Source organism: Dipteris shenzhenensis, chromosome 3 (assembly GCF_047967505.1).
Source record: "Dipteris shenzhenensis isolate YYH24624 ecotype China chromosome 3, Dip_SZ_1.0, whole genome shotgun sequence".
Lineage (NCBI taxonomy): Eukaryota > Viridiplantae > Streptophyta > Polypodiopsida > Gleicheniales > Dipteridaceae > Dipteris > Dipteris shenzhenensis.
Window position 1 is genome coordinate 1760421 of NC_141598.1, and position 16956 is coordinate 1777376.

General features: G+C 43.8%; 1 protein-coding gene across 1 annotated transcript in view; it reads right to left on the reverse strand.

Annotated features, from left to right (window-relative positions):
* The window catches only part of OVA2 (tRNA synthetase class I (I, L, M and V) family protein), a 122526-nt gene that overhangs the window by 60285 nt on the left and 45285 nt on the right, over positions 1–16956 (reverse strand). The window contains exons 8-10 of the mRNA XM_087372987.1: positions 8983–9090; positions 8724–8874; positions 8013–8265 (exon numbers count right to left, since the gene is read on the reverse strand). Coding sequence (XP_087229113.1) covers positions 8013–8265; positions 8724–8874; positions 8983–9090 — 512 coding nt within the window. The remainder of the gene's footprint in view (positions 1–8012; positions 8266–8723; positions 8875–8982; positions 9091–16956) is intronic.

Consider the following 16956-nt stretch of genomic DNA (forward strand, 5'->3'; position numbering starts at 1 on the left):
ACCCAGGTGGAGGCGCATTTTGGAGCTGCACACCCACCCCTTGCAGGCCTTTTATAGGTAGAAGTGGGCCAACCTGTTGGTCAGCCACCTAGCCTAGCCTCATCGATCTATAGGCAAGGGATTCAGCCCCTCATATGGTTGTGTGGCAGCTCTTGATAGGGCAAGAAGGGCTCGGCCCATTTGGAATAAGACACCTCGGAGCATGTTTTTTGACTGTAGTACACGACACTTGGTGAAGAACATGGTCTAGTGCGACCTCGACCATGCAAACCATATCCAATGGGAACGATACTTTGCACGCTCTTGAAGATAGGTGGGGTTGATGCATGTTCAAAGTATCATACCCACCATCAGATATGTGCACATAGAATAAGACACAGCAGAACGTGGCTTTTGATCTTGTGTGTGACACTAGGTGAAAAACATGATGTAATGCGTCCCTTATCCAATGGGCACATGCCGGTGCAAAGTATCGTGTCCATCAGATATGGTTATGGGGTGGGTTGGCCCACATGGGCCTACTGGTCGTCCTAATAGACCAGTGGACTGCGCGCCGGGGGGGGGGGGGCTATTTATTGGCCCCCCTCCCTCACTAGTTCGGCATCTCTTGTAGCACAATTCAATGGAGCTTTTGCCCATCAGTTCTTGGGCCTTTTCCTGAGATCCCTTGTAGTCTCTCTCCTCTCTCTCTCTCCATTCAGTTCAGAGTGTGTGGCTTGGTTTGTGCTCTCCATTTCTAGTTAGTTCCCCTACACTTCTCACAGATACATCCTTAATGTCACATTCTTTGTGTGCGTGTCTTCCATATAGCTTGAGCATTTCTAAGCCTCTTACACACACATTACAACCCACTTTTGGTAGGGAGCATCAAAGGAAAGTGAATTGAGTAGAGGTGCCATCAAGTACTCATCTATGTTGACTAACGGAGACTACTCTCAAACAAGAGTGTCCTCAAAACTCTTGTAAGGGAATGATCTAGCCAGCCCATCGGCTATATACACAATCTCACAGGGGAACTTTATGTTTGGCTTAAGCACTTGACTCATCTCGTGCCTTTATGATAACGCATCTACCATTTAGATGATCTTGTTAATAGATATGTTTTTGCTTTTTCAGTTGGTCTGTAGGTCTATTGTATGAGAGTTTGGGGATGGAGAGAGCTTAAAACATGGAGCTTTGATGCTCACTAGATGACATTCTTGGCTATCCATATAGACCACCGCATGCCTCTGTAGACACTTATTGGGAGATTCTGGTGACCATGGCAGCATGGCATATTTGGAGATCCAAATGCACAAAGGCTTTAGATGGTTCCTAGGTCCATCCGACACGGACATTGGTTAGTATTTGGACAGACACAGTGCACACCTTGATGGCCATTTGGAGGAATATGAAGGGGTCTTCACTAGCAGCCTCTACCAAGAGCATTGTCTTTTTTAGAGAATGGAGCGGCTCGCCGTTCTTCTCAAAATCCCCCACAGGGTTGACGTCACATTTTCTTCCTCTCTTAGGGGAGTTTGATTTTCTCTATTTGGGTTGTGTTTTTCCATGATTGCATGATGGATTCTTCCCTTGAGTTCTGCTCTGGGAGTTTCTTTCATACTTAATAGAAGTCCTTTTTACCCCCCCCCCCCCAAAAAAAAAAGAAAGTGGAGTTTAGCTGAAATGAGATTGCAAAATTAGATACAAGAGGGCTATAAAAATGATAAAACCCACAGAACTACCAAGTCAAACACTAATTGTGGTCAGGGGAAAACCTTAAAAGGAAAAAGTTCCCCTAACCCTCCTAATTAACTAATGCATTGGCCACTACCTCAAATATTATGATATTTCCAACATCCCCCTGCAATGACAATGTCCTGGTGTAAAAGCAATGATCTCAATCATCAATGGAAGTAAGGCCAAAGCTTTGCAAAAAGCTTCAAACTTGTCTCGGATAGTGTCTTGGTGTGAAAAGACTTGCAATGTTCTCATGTGTAGGTCTGCCTGGCATAGAACAAACCAAGAGACTGAGTACCTTGCAAATATCTGAAAACACACTTTGCAGCATAACAATGCTATGCCTTTGGGCTGTGCATATACCTGCTCAATTGGGATACACTGAACTGACTATCTGGACGTGTATTGCAGAGATAACTAAGGCATCCGACAGCCCAACTATACAACAGAATAAAAAGGTTCACCCCCGTCATGCATGGACAGCCTCCACCTGGGAGTTGAAATAGGCTTGCAGTCCTGAAAATTGAACCTTTGAAACAGTCCCTGAATGTATTTGATTGTTTAAGCACACTGCCTTCATCTGTTTTGCATAAACTGAATGCCATAATAATAATGTGACACCCAAATCAGACATCTCAAATGAAGCTTCAAGGTCCTTCTTAAATTCTGCAATTTTCTCTTCAACTGTGGCTGTGAGCAGCATATTGGGCTTGTCTCAGCCCCTAAAGTGCCTTATGGAGTTTTGCATACTTTATGTTCCTTAGCAGGCACCTGAAAACCAATAGGCTGAGGGTATCCTGCAGCAAAAGACTGCTAGAGCATCCCAAGAATGTACGCTGAGGTAATCCAAAGCTTCTTTACTTGTGTGTACCCAACAAACATGTGTGTGCGCGCAAGCCAGTAAGTAGACAATGCACTACAAGGGATATAGAACCAACCAAAATATATTTCCTTCCGATAGGACACAATACAAAAGAAGTCCAGGATCCCACCAAATCGTGGTCTTCTGTCCTTAACCCAAAAGGTCTTGTCCTACTACCTCCACGGCACTCCTAGATCCCTGAGTCCACATGCTCCTCGTCAAGCTTCAGTAGACTTCTCCGTCCATGATCCCCACTCCTTGCTGCCCTTAAAGACTGCCGAGGATACAGCCCCTTCTGTAGCTATGTCTACAGCTCTTCAGCCTCACTGGATCCCCTGGATGGTGGCGCAGATGCTACTGCTCTGCTGCTCCAATCTGCTCCCTGAAGTGCTGCCTGAGTGGATGTGTTAGGAGGCCCCAAGGGCCCCCTTTTATAGGGCTGGATGCCTCCCAAAATGGCCAACCCACAGAGGCATACTAACCGACCCAATCAGCCTAGAGAGCAGACTGGATGGTCTGTAAATCCAGCCTGGTGGGGGCACACTTGCAAAGGCATGGCTGGCCCTGCCTGGCCACCAGGCAGGCTGCCATCCAGGGCCCAGATCTGGTCCAAACCCATCGCCAAACAGGTGCCTCTTTCCTGCACCTGTTCCACACCTGTTCAGGCCTCTTCCAGGCCCTGGAGCCTCTCCAAACAGCTCCGTACAGCCTGCTGACGTCAGCAGCATGTCATCACCTGTTGCTGACGTGTCCTGCCACTGGTGCATACTGTTCCAACCCTGTAGACTTGTGCAGACCTGCTCCAAAATAAGCCGTACTGCCACATGCCTTCCCCGGCCAGCCCCATGTTTTGTTGTTTTGCTGTGTGTATGCTGGCCAAATGGCAGCAAGGTGCTGCCCATGTGGCAGCCACATTACCACGTGGTCCCCCCCCACACCACAAATGCTCTCCTCATATGGGGGCTCAGAAATGGGGAGGTGACCACCCCATTTCCAACATACCAAGGTTTGTAACTTCTCAGAAAGTTTTGGGGCAGCAATGTCCAAAACTTTGGAAACATACAGTGGCTCTCCACACTGGCTACCAAAACAGAGTACAATTTCTAGCATCTCAAGCAAGCAAGACAAGTAATGGATTTTGCTAACTAAAATCTCCCATTTGAGATCATGACCCTGCAATTATTTGTTGGCTAAAGTGCGAAGTGCTTCAAGTGAGCAAGAAACACGAAGCGGTGTCTTTCCTTGAAAATTTGCTGTAAGCGCCATTGGGGGGTTTCCTGTGAACAAGTAATGGCTTTTGCTAACTAAAATCTCCCATTTGAGGTCATGACTAACATTTTTGACATAATAACCGTGCTTTTGATAGCCATAAGCAAAGAGTTTATGCCATTGTTCATGCTTATAGCACATGGAAACCTCTATGGGGAAAATGAATTACCACTCATTGGTATGGCAGCAGCCCTTTAGTATCTTGGAGCAATCTTTCCAGCATCAAATATGATTCACTCTACTCTACTACATATTTTCCATCATGGTCTTCTTTTGAGTGGGAGGGAATGTAGCGATTCGTCATGTAATCCTTTCCTAACCTTATCGATGACTGGATTTATGGATGATTGGATTTATGGATGATAGTGAAAGGCATGCCCTTTCAATGAAACACTTATCATGAGGCACAATCCTTTACAACGCTACAATTCTTTCAAGTTGTGTCTTTATAAATGAATACCTATATTATGGCATTCCAACACACACAATTTAATTAAATCATTACACCTCTCATGCACACATCCATAAGGGCACCCTCCCTTTCCAATGTGACACTTCACATATAAGCTGAGGATACGTTATATAGATCAAGCATTTTGAAAATTTCAATAGATCACCCATTTTGAAACAATCCCATTCAAAAAGTAGGATTTCTTACCAAATATGGATAGGTGGCACATGATCATACTCCATGATTGTGGGATTTCTTACCAAATATGGATAGGTGGCACATGAACATACTCCATGGTTTACATGATTGTAGGATCACATGCATGATTTGTAGGGCGAAGGCAGTCTGCTACAAGCATATGTGCACCATGAATAAAATAAAATGGTTCTACATGTTCTTTTGGGCTTTTATCTACGTCTCAAAAATACATGAGTGTAACCGGCCTTCAGTTTCCTAACGGGCAGTAGACCGTAACTATCTTAGCATATTCATTATTCACAGCCACATTAGTGCCCCTGCTCAATGAAACCAAATACAAGACACCAGATTGGCCCCAAACACCTGGCGCCCCTCCTGGTATTTGTTTATTTCTTTAGGAATGGAAAATGTTCATACAACAAGGGCTCACCCTTGCACTGTGTTTCAAGCTATTCCTATGTCAAAGCCAAACATTGGCTACAACCTGCATTCAATCCTAGTACACACACACTAGTTCCCAACTACTAGGGCAAGGCTAAGGCATTGACCATTGTCTATGACCAACTGTAGAGCTGTCCAAGCATTCCACAAGACATCCAACTTGCTCTAAGGGTCCGGCAGTCCCACAATCCACCGACCAGCCTCTCAGGGCGACAATGCATCAACACAGATCTCAAACTGAACAAGCAACCTCAATACAGGAAGAAAATCCACACACTGCCCCTCTTGACACCCATCTGGTTACACCCCCTATAACTGGGTGTCAATCCACAACGTGAATGGCCAAGAGGGGACTTCCAACAGCAGAGGAGCAACAACAAGCTTCCAAAATGACCAACTGCAATCAAAGCGAAAGGGATAGTGACAAGAGAACTCAAACCAGCTCCAAATGACTTCAACCCAGCTCCAAGGAGCTCCAATCCAGCCCACAACACCTCCAGGGGCAGCAGATACAGCAAGGCAGCAGGAGGAGCTGGCAGCAGGGAGAGGGGAAGGAAGAAAGAGAGAAAGAGAGCAGAAGGATCACTGAGCAGGCCGCACAACAATGTTGAAGATGTCTTGGGATGCGTGCCAGCAGAAGAAAACAGCCGTACAGCCAACAAAATCACCTGTACCAGCTTTCGTACAGCCGTACAGAAGCCTTGGGAAGCGAACCTTAGAGGAAAGGTAACGATAGAGGACCTCGAGATGCGTGAAAATGAGAGCAAGGAATCAAAATGTCAAAAGAAAACCCGTACATCAGCCTTGGAAGGAGAGGAAGGGGTGGGTGGACTTGCATGAGGGATTGCCAAGTCGCTCCTCATTAAAGTCTAACCCTTCCAAACCAATGGAACATTGGTTTGCCCCCACATTAAAGTTCTAGCCCCTAAAACCAATGACAGCATTGGTTTCCTTGGGCCCAACTTAATGACCCCTCTAAACCTTGCCTCACCCCAAGCATTTTAGACCTAGTGTGTGCACCTAGAGATTGAACCCATTCCTAGGACTTCTAGGAATTGGCACTTCCCCTGGGCTAGTCCCCTAAGCCAAAGCTAATCATGGTTCAAACATTCAACATCCCCGTGACATGAGAGTCAATTTTCACTAATTAATGCTCTAATGCTTATCTTTTATTGAGCTTGTGATTGTAGCAAATATGTAGTTGCTCTCTCTTTTTTCATGCAATACAGCAAGATGTATGTGTGCATCAATTACACTATCTCATGCATACACTAGAATTCGTACAAGATCATATTGAGCATTTCAAGTTGCGGTGGTCACACAAGATGTCTCACTTGGTCCACGGAATGAAATCTATGCTGGACATAGTCACAAAAAACACTTTTCTTTGAAACTAAAAAACTTCACGTTGAAACTTTTTTAAGTTGAAACACCACAAAAAGTGCGCAGTCTTCCAAAAAAGTCGTTTTTAGTCCCTTTGCACTGCCTTCACCTAGATAGTTCAAGCCTTGCTTCAAACATGTCTTGAAATGTGAGTGGTGATATGTTTTACTGTTTAAGCTTATCCTACAAGCTTGATTCTTGAAAATTGAAAGTAAAACTTCAAGCTCGAATTTTTATACTTCATGAATAGTCTTGATACAAATGTGAGTGTGCAAGTAGGACCTAGGGCCCAAGGGCACTGACCAAGTAAGAACACTTTATCTTTGTGTTAAACTTCCTAAGTAATATATACCTTTGTACGACTAGAATATATCCAATCGTACAAATTCAGAAATTTTGTTATTCTAGATTCCAAGAATCTACATGAGAAAACGAAAGAGAAGAAAAAAGAGGTAGCAAAAATTTTTTAAAGGAAAAACACAAGGAAGACATACTTAGGAAGCAAAGCAACACTATGTCGTCATCAGTGCCCGAGCATAAGCAGCTATACTGGGTTTCTAAAGACCCGCAGAGTCTCTTGGGCAAACCCAGTGCTTACTAAAATACGTCAAATAAACAAAAGACAAAGAAAACAAGAAAGGAAGAAGGTGACTAAGCAAAAATAAACAAGCAAATCAAGAAACAAAATCGACCAAAAAACAGAAATAAAATCTCTCTCTCTCTCTCGAGCGCATGCAGGAAAGAAAGAAAGAATTTACAGAATGAATGAATTATTTAAAACATTAAAAAATAAAGGAACCCCTTATCCTTAGCCTCCATTCTTGCGTAAATTATATCTATGATTGACCACTTGCATGTTACAAGCTCTTCTCTTTTGCCTGTATGGACTCCCTCAGTCTATATATATGCATTTCCTAAATTAGGAACTTGCTATGAAACTCCGGGTCATCAAAACTTTGGCCCATTTTTTGAAACATTCCGAAACTCCAAAACATTTCAAGTTCTAAACCTTTATGGTGACTATGATGCTGGATTAAGGTCTAGTCTAAACAGAAAACAGTCAAACTAATGCCCAATAAACTCTTAGAACATGAAAGATGAGATTCATTGTGAAGCCAGCCTGGACCCGGGTAACAATAATAATTTTGCACATCCGAAAAAACCGAATGATTCTTAGAGAACGTTTCACCTTTTCTTCATAGCATTGAAAAACATCAGACGACTCATCTTCCCAAAGGGTTCTTCCCTTCAGATAACAACATGTTTCCTTGTACATGACAGTTGTGGGAGGGAAGGAAAGGCTGTGCACCATGTCTGCATGTCTACATTAGTGAAGAAGGCCTCTCTCTTAAGGTTGCTATCATTTCCTTCAGAAAAAAAGCATTCTGTTTTCAAGCTTCTTCGCACAGATGCTTCCTGATGCTTGTGGACTGTTGTGGGAGGAACAGAAAAACCATGCAGCATATCTACACCAGTGGTTGAAACTTCAAGGGCAGGTTTATTAAAATTCCTGGAAAAGGAAAAGCGTGCACATTCAAAAAGACAGCAGACGAAAGTAAAGGATAAGTTTTTTCTCCTTGGCTGAGGATGCATGTCTAATCTCCAACAATAAGACAAAGCAAATTATGAAGAAATTTCCATGATTGCCTGACTGAGAAGACCACAAGTTTTAAACAGTCTAAACAGTACCTGGAATATTCCAAAACTGACCCAGAAAAAGTCCCCTTTATTTCCAAGGCCACTCCCCACTTGGCCTGCAAATTCTCTACCAAATCCAGTGCCACTACCAGGTACTTAAGGTTGGGATTCTGCAATCCACTCCTAGGTTTTCTTTGCTGCTTTCTTGTTTTACTCAAATCATCTTCTTCAGCCCCTTCATTGACTGAGCATGAATATTGTACTTCAACGACAGCATACTGCAACTTGTCATTCACGGCAACAGCTGAAACAACAGCACGAAGAGCATGAGCTTTATCAATATCAAGTCCTGATTACATGTTATGACAATACGAGCTTCTTCCTTCTGTTCTGGGAAAGGCAGTGTCTAAGTTGGTTTCAAGTCCTGGTCAGGGGTAGCCCCTACTGGTTTGACGATAGCCATAGCATCGAGCATACTACTGCGATAGCATGACTAACTAGGTTGTAAAATTATCCAGAAGGCATAAGATGAATATCAAACATAAGGATCAAAATCTCCTTCTGTATGGCGGGGGAAAAAGGGAAGCAAGTTCAATATAAGCACAGTTAACCCTAGTTTGACCACAAGCGACTTTTAGGACTTTCAGAGCTCAATGAACTACTGGCAGAAAATATTTGCAGGCATGCAAAGATATATCTGAAGAATCCAGAGACATGACCCTGACATTAAAATACAGCCATGACAATAGAAGAAGAACTAACCAGCATTTGCAGGCATTGTCCATGGAGTAGTGGTCCAGATTGCTACTCCCAAAGCAGGGATGCAGACCTTCAGATCTTCTGGAAAGTTGTCACTGACATGTGTCATTTTGAATGCAACATAGATACTTCTAGAAGTATGCCCCTCTGGATACTGACAACAAAATAAACTCCTCATAAGTACCTATTAAATACCGCCTCATAAGCAAAAGGGATAGCTTCACATTGAAATAGGCCTGGAAAAACAGTTCACACAATTCACCTCAAGTTCTGCCTCTGCTAGTGCTGTTCGTGAGGATGGGCTCCAGTGCACAGGTTTTCTTCCTCGATAGATATAGCCCTTTAAGGCCATCTGTCCAAATACTTCTATCTGCATAACCGAACGAAAATTGAAGGTGGCAGGGGTCCACGAAGGAGCCTCACAACGCTGCTTTTGAACATCACAAACAAACTGCGGTTTGCACAAATAACATCTACACAAACTCCTGTAGAAAGATCTCCATGATCACAATAGTTGAGTCATACAGACAACATTTCTGAGCTTATTGTCAGACAGGGATCTCTTACTCTCACAAAGAAAGTATTCAGTCGTCAGTGGGAGTATATCATGGGTGAGCAAAAGCAGAACACTATGGCTCTTTGTTGTACAAAGGCTGAATATATGGCTCCCACCACCATAGTATGTGAAGCAATCTACCTTCAGAGGTTGCTTGGTGATTCTGGAAAAACAGAGCATGCTTCAGTTCCCATTGGTTGTGATAATCACTCTTCCATTGCTTTGGCCAAGAACCCAATGGATCCAAGAGATTTGTGGACCATTTTACAAACAAGCACATTGACGTCAAGTATCACTTCATCAAGAGGATGGATGTGTTTAAATAGTCTATTTTTCTAGAGAGGACCATCCCTAAAGCCACTACCAAAGGAGACATTCTATGTAGGCCCCTCCATGGTATCTAGGACAACTTGCTTCTTAAGGGGGGATTGATTCATATAAGAGTTAAGTAGTCTCATTGTCTTTCGTCCGCATGTCATTTCAACCATTTTGCATCATGGTTGTTTAGACACGTTAGTCGTGAGTCGTTAGATAAGCTTTAGACATGCCTTCTTAAGACTCTGAAAATTTAAGACACTTACAATCATTCATTTTTAAAAGTACAAAATATGTCAAAAAATGTATAACAGTACATTAAAAAAAGGCTATATATAAAATTTGCATGCCCCTGAATCTACGATGGCACATATAAGATACTAAGTAGAGTCTATAAGAAATTAAAAGCATAACACTATCTGATAGCATACTACATGGTCTAGGGTAGTATATTTCTAATAGGTGTTTATGAGGTGCTTCATTTATAAAATCTAGGACATGATATTTCTTAACACGTGTCTACTGAGGCATTTCATTTATAAAGTTTCTATGTTCCTTATTGGTTAACAACCATGTTTTGCAATATAAGGGGGAATGTTGGGATAATACCCACATTGGTTGTAATCTTTTTCATTATATCTGTTTGTCAATATTGCATGCTAGGATTGGGATTTCCACAAACACGAGTTGGCCTAACAAAGCTTTTTCCAAACTTTAAAATGAGCTAGACAGACAAACACCTGGAGGTTTTTTAGGAGGGATGCCAAGCAATCGATTTTTTAAGGATGAGGGGAGGTCGTGGACAAGGCCTTGCCTTGAAAGAAGGCACAAGCAGTAGCCTCACAAGCTAGAAGAGCAAGGTAAATAGAAACATTTCCTTGAAGGACAGTAAAAAAGGTTAGCACAGGAAGAATAAGGGCTGATACATGGGGGGAAATGGTTTATGAATAGAAAACTTTGGATCTGCTCTTTTTGCACATTTACCCTTTTGTCTGGTCCTTACCCTTGCCTCTATATTTTTATCCATACTACATAGTGGAGTGGGGATGTTAAAAGGCATCAAACTCCGAGTGTGACTGTTTCAGCCTGTCGATTGCCACATGAAAACCATTCTCACTAATGTTTTATTGAGCACCCTCAAGTATCCACCCGGATCAAAAAGGAATGAAGAATCAGGCTTTTGCTCATATTCAGTAGTAGATGGCACAGTAATCTCAGATTCCCCATTGTCAACATGCAAACAATCCTCAAGAGTAGATTTTGTTTCAGAATTGCAACGTTCTATAATCATACTCACTTTCCTTTTAGCAGTCCTTGCCTTGCACTTTGACCTATGGCTAGGTGTCCACTTTTATCCATGCTGATAATACTCATTTCTTTTCCTTCTTTCCTCAACAAGTGTAGTCGTTAACTTTTCTTCAAATTTTCTTTCTCAACCTCCTTGGTTTTGCTTCCTCCATTTGACTTAACAATAGGGAACTTTGGAATCGTTGGAGATTTATCAACATACTCAGGCCTGGTATATGATTTTCTTTCCCCAAACTTAGATGCTAGACGTTTCTTAGCTTCACCCTTGTCAGAACCTTTGAGCAAACCCCTAATGCCCAAGCCCTTCTCGTTGGGATTTTACTTAGGTTCAAAACCTTTTGCCAATTGCATAGCCTTTACCAGGCCTTTTTCTAGATACATCAGTAGCACTATGCTGCAGCCTGAGAATAAATGTCCTACTCGTTTCCTCAATTCCTTTCATGAATAAAGATAACATCCAAAGTGAATAAAGGAGGGCGATCAGCACAAGACTGCATTTGGGATTAACAAAGGCTTATATGAATATTTGGCAATGCCTTTGGGCTCAATTAGACACCAGCCACCTTTCAGTTTCTTATGAAACAAATTATACTGCCCTACTAGTTTGAATCAGCCTTGGTTTTCTTTGATGACTTACTAATCTACTCTTGTGCATGCATGACTACCCTACAGCCCCTCCCCCTCAGTGTGTTAGCTCTCTCATCCCCTCCCCTAAATCATGACTACCTCACAGCCCCTATGCCTCAGACTCGCAGTCTCTCCAGCCCTCCTGTACAGATGCGACTACCCCTAGCCCTCCCCAGTTCACCTCAGCCCTAGCTTAGGGTTCTCTTTTCTTTCTTCACGCTGAGTTTGGGGTGACCCCCCAGCCCAGCTCAGGGGTTGAAAAATTAGGGGGTTATTACATCTCAGGCCACTATGGAACATGAAAAAGTAATAGTTGCCGCTCCCACGACCTTGACTCCAACAATAAACTCGTCAACTCTGCCCCAAGATCCACCCCTATGCAATGACCTATCAGAGACAGTGGAGCAAACTCGCTGTTGTTTTAGACCCACGGGAACAAATCTACTTTTTACCGTAGGAACGTAAAGAGGTCAAGCTTCGACCTGCCTCTATGGAAAGTAAAGTCTTTGAGATGAAAAATTAGGGAAAACAGAAAGTAATCCAGGAGGTAATGCAGAAATGTAATGCAGCAGCCTGCACCGCAACTGTAACCACAATCCAGGATATGGTTACCACCCAGCTCGTCCATGATGCATGAAATTACGGCAGCAGTAGATGATACAATCAGTACCTGGGAAGTGTATGGGGAGGCAAAAGAACAGGAATCATTGCTTCCAATGCCCAGATTCCATGCATAGGGGGGCTTTCTGAGGGCTGGTATGCCAGAGATGGATGCTTGGAAGAAAATGTTGATCTCATCCACCCTTATGATTGGCCACACACTGGCCAAGATCTATGGATCAGTACTAGAGAAAGAGATCAGACAGCGAGCTTTAGGACAGGTTGGTCTCCGGAGGCAGCATTCCACTCTGGATCATATCTTCACCCTACAAGCTGTCACCGAGAAGGCGAAATCGAGATCCCAAAAAGTCTATGCATACTTTGTAGACTTTCAGAAGACCTTCAACACAGTCCCACGAGCCCGCATGACTTAGAGCTATTAGTGAGAATAGGAGAAGTACCCTCCAATGTTAGATGAAGATCAGCCACTAAACGACGCAGCCAAACACACTCAACTGTTGCTGTGAAAGATGCCGAGTACTCAGCTTCGCATGAGGAGGTAGCCACTGTAGATTGTTTCTTGCTCAACCAAGAAATGCAAGCATCACCCAGAAAGAAACAATTACCATGAGTGGACTGCCTTGTGTCATAATCTCCAGCCAAATTCGAGTCACTGTAAGCACGCATCTGCAAGTCACCCCCCCTGGGAAACTGCAAGCCATAAGACTTAGTGCCTTGCAAGTAAAAACAGTTGCATGCAGGGGAGATCAGCATGATCTATGTCTCCACACATGACAATGTTGCAAACATCTTCACTAAAGCACTTCCACGTGAGAAGTTAGAGGCATTTCGCAATGCCCTAAACTTATCTCCTTGGTGATTGATCTTTTCCTTGTACATCATCACATTGGCACTGCAGGGGGTGTTAAAACTATCGCCATACTGTAAGGGGGTGTTGGAACTATCGCCATAATTCATGGCAGTGACCTATGTATGACTAATAAGTGGGTTAGGGGCACTTTTTCCTCTTTAAAGGTTTTTTTATAAACCGCAATTAGGATACCCAACTACAGCTAGTAGTTAGTGGTTGGGTTAGTTAGGATTTTGTCACTTCGACAAAACCCCAAGTTTTGTATGTTGTTATCAATCTCTTCAACGATAGTATGTTGACTCTCACAAGTCTGCTCTCACACACACACAATTGCACTCTGCTTTGTCTCACTTGGGGTTGACTTCAAGGCATAGAAGTCAATGACGTGTCGCTGTGCTCGATCTATCTCCCGTGGCAATGTCACCTCATGTTGTTTGATCTGTTGCAATAAGATCTCTCTATATTGCTGCATCTCTATCACATAGAGGCCAACGCAGACCTAGTCATGGAAGTTGATCAGAGTGGCTCGACCGTCCTGAAAGAGACATTGGTACGGTCCTCGTATCTCAAGGTACATAGGAAGTGCTCCTCTGTGTCCACCTCTGTCAGTGTGCATAACTCGCAGATCCATTGCTCTCTAGTTGTGCTTGTGGCTCTCTTTGTCTCAATCCTCAGCTGATGGGACGAGACCCACATCTATCCGATTGCAATCCTTAGTGTGTGTGAGACCCGTCTGTCATCCAGATACTGGAGTCTGTGATAATCATTCCATCCTCTGATACTCTCAGCATGGTAGAACTGAATCTTGCTGGGAAACTTCTAAAAGGGGGGAAGGCGGTCATTTGAATACTCTGCCTGTCAAACCATCTGGATATGTGTGCATACTAGGCTGTGCTAACCCCACTTACGGGTACTTGTCTGGATGACTCTAATGCCAGTCTCGGTAGCCCCCAACTAGGCAAGGCCCAAGATATGTCATTGTTTGGAAGATTGCAAGAAGTTGAAGTGGTGCCATAGTGAACTATGCCTGTTTGATCTTATGTGAGACCCAGGGACCTATAGCCCCTTGAATCTATGCCAATCGGTCGCCGATACGTTACTCCCCCAGAAGGGCATTGCATACATGGCTGTCAGCCTCACAAGTGTGTCAAATAGCCATCCCTTCGTCGGGGGGTCTGGAAGTGTGCCTGAAATCACCATCGCCCTAGTCGAGCCAAAGTTCCCTGCCCTCGTGTGAGTCAAGCTCTAGATGCATGAGTTATCTTGAATTCTTCAAGAGGAACCAAATAGAGTCTCCACCACAATCCAATTTTCACATGTAAACTTTGTGAGGTCAAGATAATGGTGGTACTTTTCATCGAGGGCTCTCCTGAAGATTCCTAGGGCTTTCTCATTTTGATTCTCCCATAATGCAGTCTTGCCAAGTGAATGCTTAGCATCATTGCCTATAGGTCTCTTCTCCACACGTGGCCAGATCCCTTTTTCAATGAACTATAAGCACACACTCAACTACCAGGCTGGGAAGTTTGAGCTAGTGAAGGTCACAAGCCAAGCCCCAAATATAGGAAAATGGATGTCCAAAACCAAAGGACAGCTTGCTGTCTCAGCCTATCAAAGGCTCAAAATGCACCCAAATGTCTTGCAAATGCCAAAAACTCCCAAAAAGACACTGCAAAATGGCATATGTCTACAATGTCACTCAATCTGAGTCCAAACCTGCCTGCAAAGTGTCCAAACGCCTCGTACATTGAGAAATTGCAGCCCAATCACAAAAGCCCCAATTTCTACAGGGAAATTGCAATCAAAAGAGGGCGGCCAGCAACTGAACTGGCTGATAACAAGCAGTAAAGACTGCTTGTACGGTAAATGTGTCGTAGTACAGCAGTGCTATAAGGTAGAGTGTAGTTGTACGGACAGCAGAGATTTTTGTACGGCGCTGACGACCAAGGTACGGTGGAGTGTACTGGTAGAACTGTGTACGGCAACAGCAGGGTACGACACACGTAGGGCAGCAAGAGGTGAAGAAGCTGTACGGCAGAAGCACCATACAATGGTTGTACGGCTAACAATGTAGAGGTTGTACGGACGAGGCAAATGTTGAGCGGAGTAGGTGCAATAGTACTGCAGCGTACAGTCGATACACCCCCTCCACCAAGTATTACGTGCAAGTACGATGTACGACGGCGGACAATACGGACGGTTGTAGTTCGTGGATGCAGGGTATACAACCAGCACAAGAGTGAAAGGATGATGGGCAAAGAGCAAAACTTGCTCTGATACCAAATGTGAGACAAAGCGTGAGTGCAAGAGTGTGTGTGAGAGAGAGCAGACTTGTGAGAGTCAACACACGATCGTTGAAGAGATTGATAACAACATACAAAACTTGGGGTTTTGTCACTTTGACAAAACCCTAACTCAACCACTAACTACTAACCGTAGTTGGGTATCCTAATTGCGATTAGGAGGAAAAACCTCTAAAGAGGGAAAAGTGCCCCTAAACTACTTATTAGTCATACATTGATCACTGCCATAAATTATGGCGATAATTCCAACACCCCAAGACACAGTGGGGTGGAGGAGGAGGAGGAGGAGGAGGAGGAGATAGCCGACATGAGGACAGCATGGATCGGCGGGAAGAGATGATGCAAACAGCAGAGCCCACCACGCACAATGCAGAGGCTGAGCAGAGCACACACGATAGAGATCCACTCTACCACTACCCTACTCAGAAGAGACCGTCAGAGCCAAGGTGTCACTCTTGACATGGCCCGTCGGATATAGAGATCCCCCGGAGACCATGCCCCCCGCCACACAGTAGATGACCTGACGGACACAGATACAAGACATTTGGCATCCCATCAGAGAGCCACCATGGAGCCTGGATATGTATTTTCGAGCACTAGCTCTGCATGGATGAGCTTTGAGATTTAAGTTTTGAGTTTTGAGTTTGCTAGCTTAGCACTCAGCAAGGGGCTTAGCGAGCCTTTGCTTCAATCCACAGAGGCTTGTAACAGTTACTTTCTTGATTGTACTTTATCTCGTAGGCCCGCGAGGCATTCCGAAGATGTTAATACAACTCTCTCTCTCTCTCTCTCTCTCTCTCTCTCTCTCTCTCTCTCCTTACACTGAAGTCAAAAGATATGCGGATCAAGCTTCTTCGACAATCTTACAAGCTGAAGGGCACCAAAGTATGGATAGCAGAGGAGCTTACACAAACCCAACTCAAGATTAAGGCAACTGAATTAGCTAAAGTTAGGGCTGCCAGAAAGGATGGAAAATTGGCAGTTTACCATGAAGGGGTAGCACTAATCAGAGAGTTTAAATCAAAACCAAAAGACTCTCAGTCTTAAACTGATGTATGGCTGTTTACTCTCCAGAATATCATGTAGGTACTCTAAATAATTGGGATTGCTTTTTGCACTCCTTGGGAGCTGCCAAGTGCCCTCCCTAAAGCAGATGTACTAGAGGGTTTCTTGCTGTCCCGTAGACCTTTTGGTTTCCAGTGGACGTTAATAGAATTTCTCCCTCTCTCTACAAAGGCATATTGTTACGCTCTCGCCGAGGTAGCATGACCTTGGAAGAATCAGTCAACATTTCCCTTAAAGGATCTATATTTGTAATATATATTTGTTTGCGCTTCATGTAAATGATCGGGAGGGAATTAATGTCAAGGTCCTAGGTGAGGGTTGATAGCACCAGACTAGGTGGATCTAAGGCTAAGGGCCTAATGCAAGGTATGTGCCTAGGGGCAAAGGATATTAATGCATCCCAAGAGAGGGGTGAAATGTTGCATTAGGAAGGCCCTGTGATGATGACATGTGGCATCTAGATCCATCTAGGGAGGGGCTTGTTGAAGCTAGAGAGAGAAGAGAATGTGTGATTTACGTATGTTTTTCTGATTCGTAATTTTCCGTTAGCTCGTATGCTTCAGCAAGGTTGGCTGGGAGGAAAGAATTGGT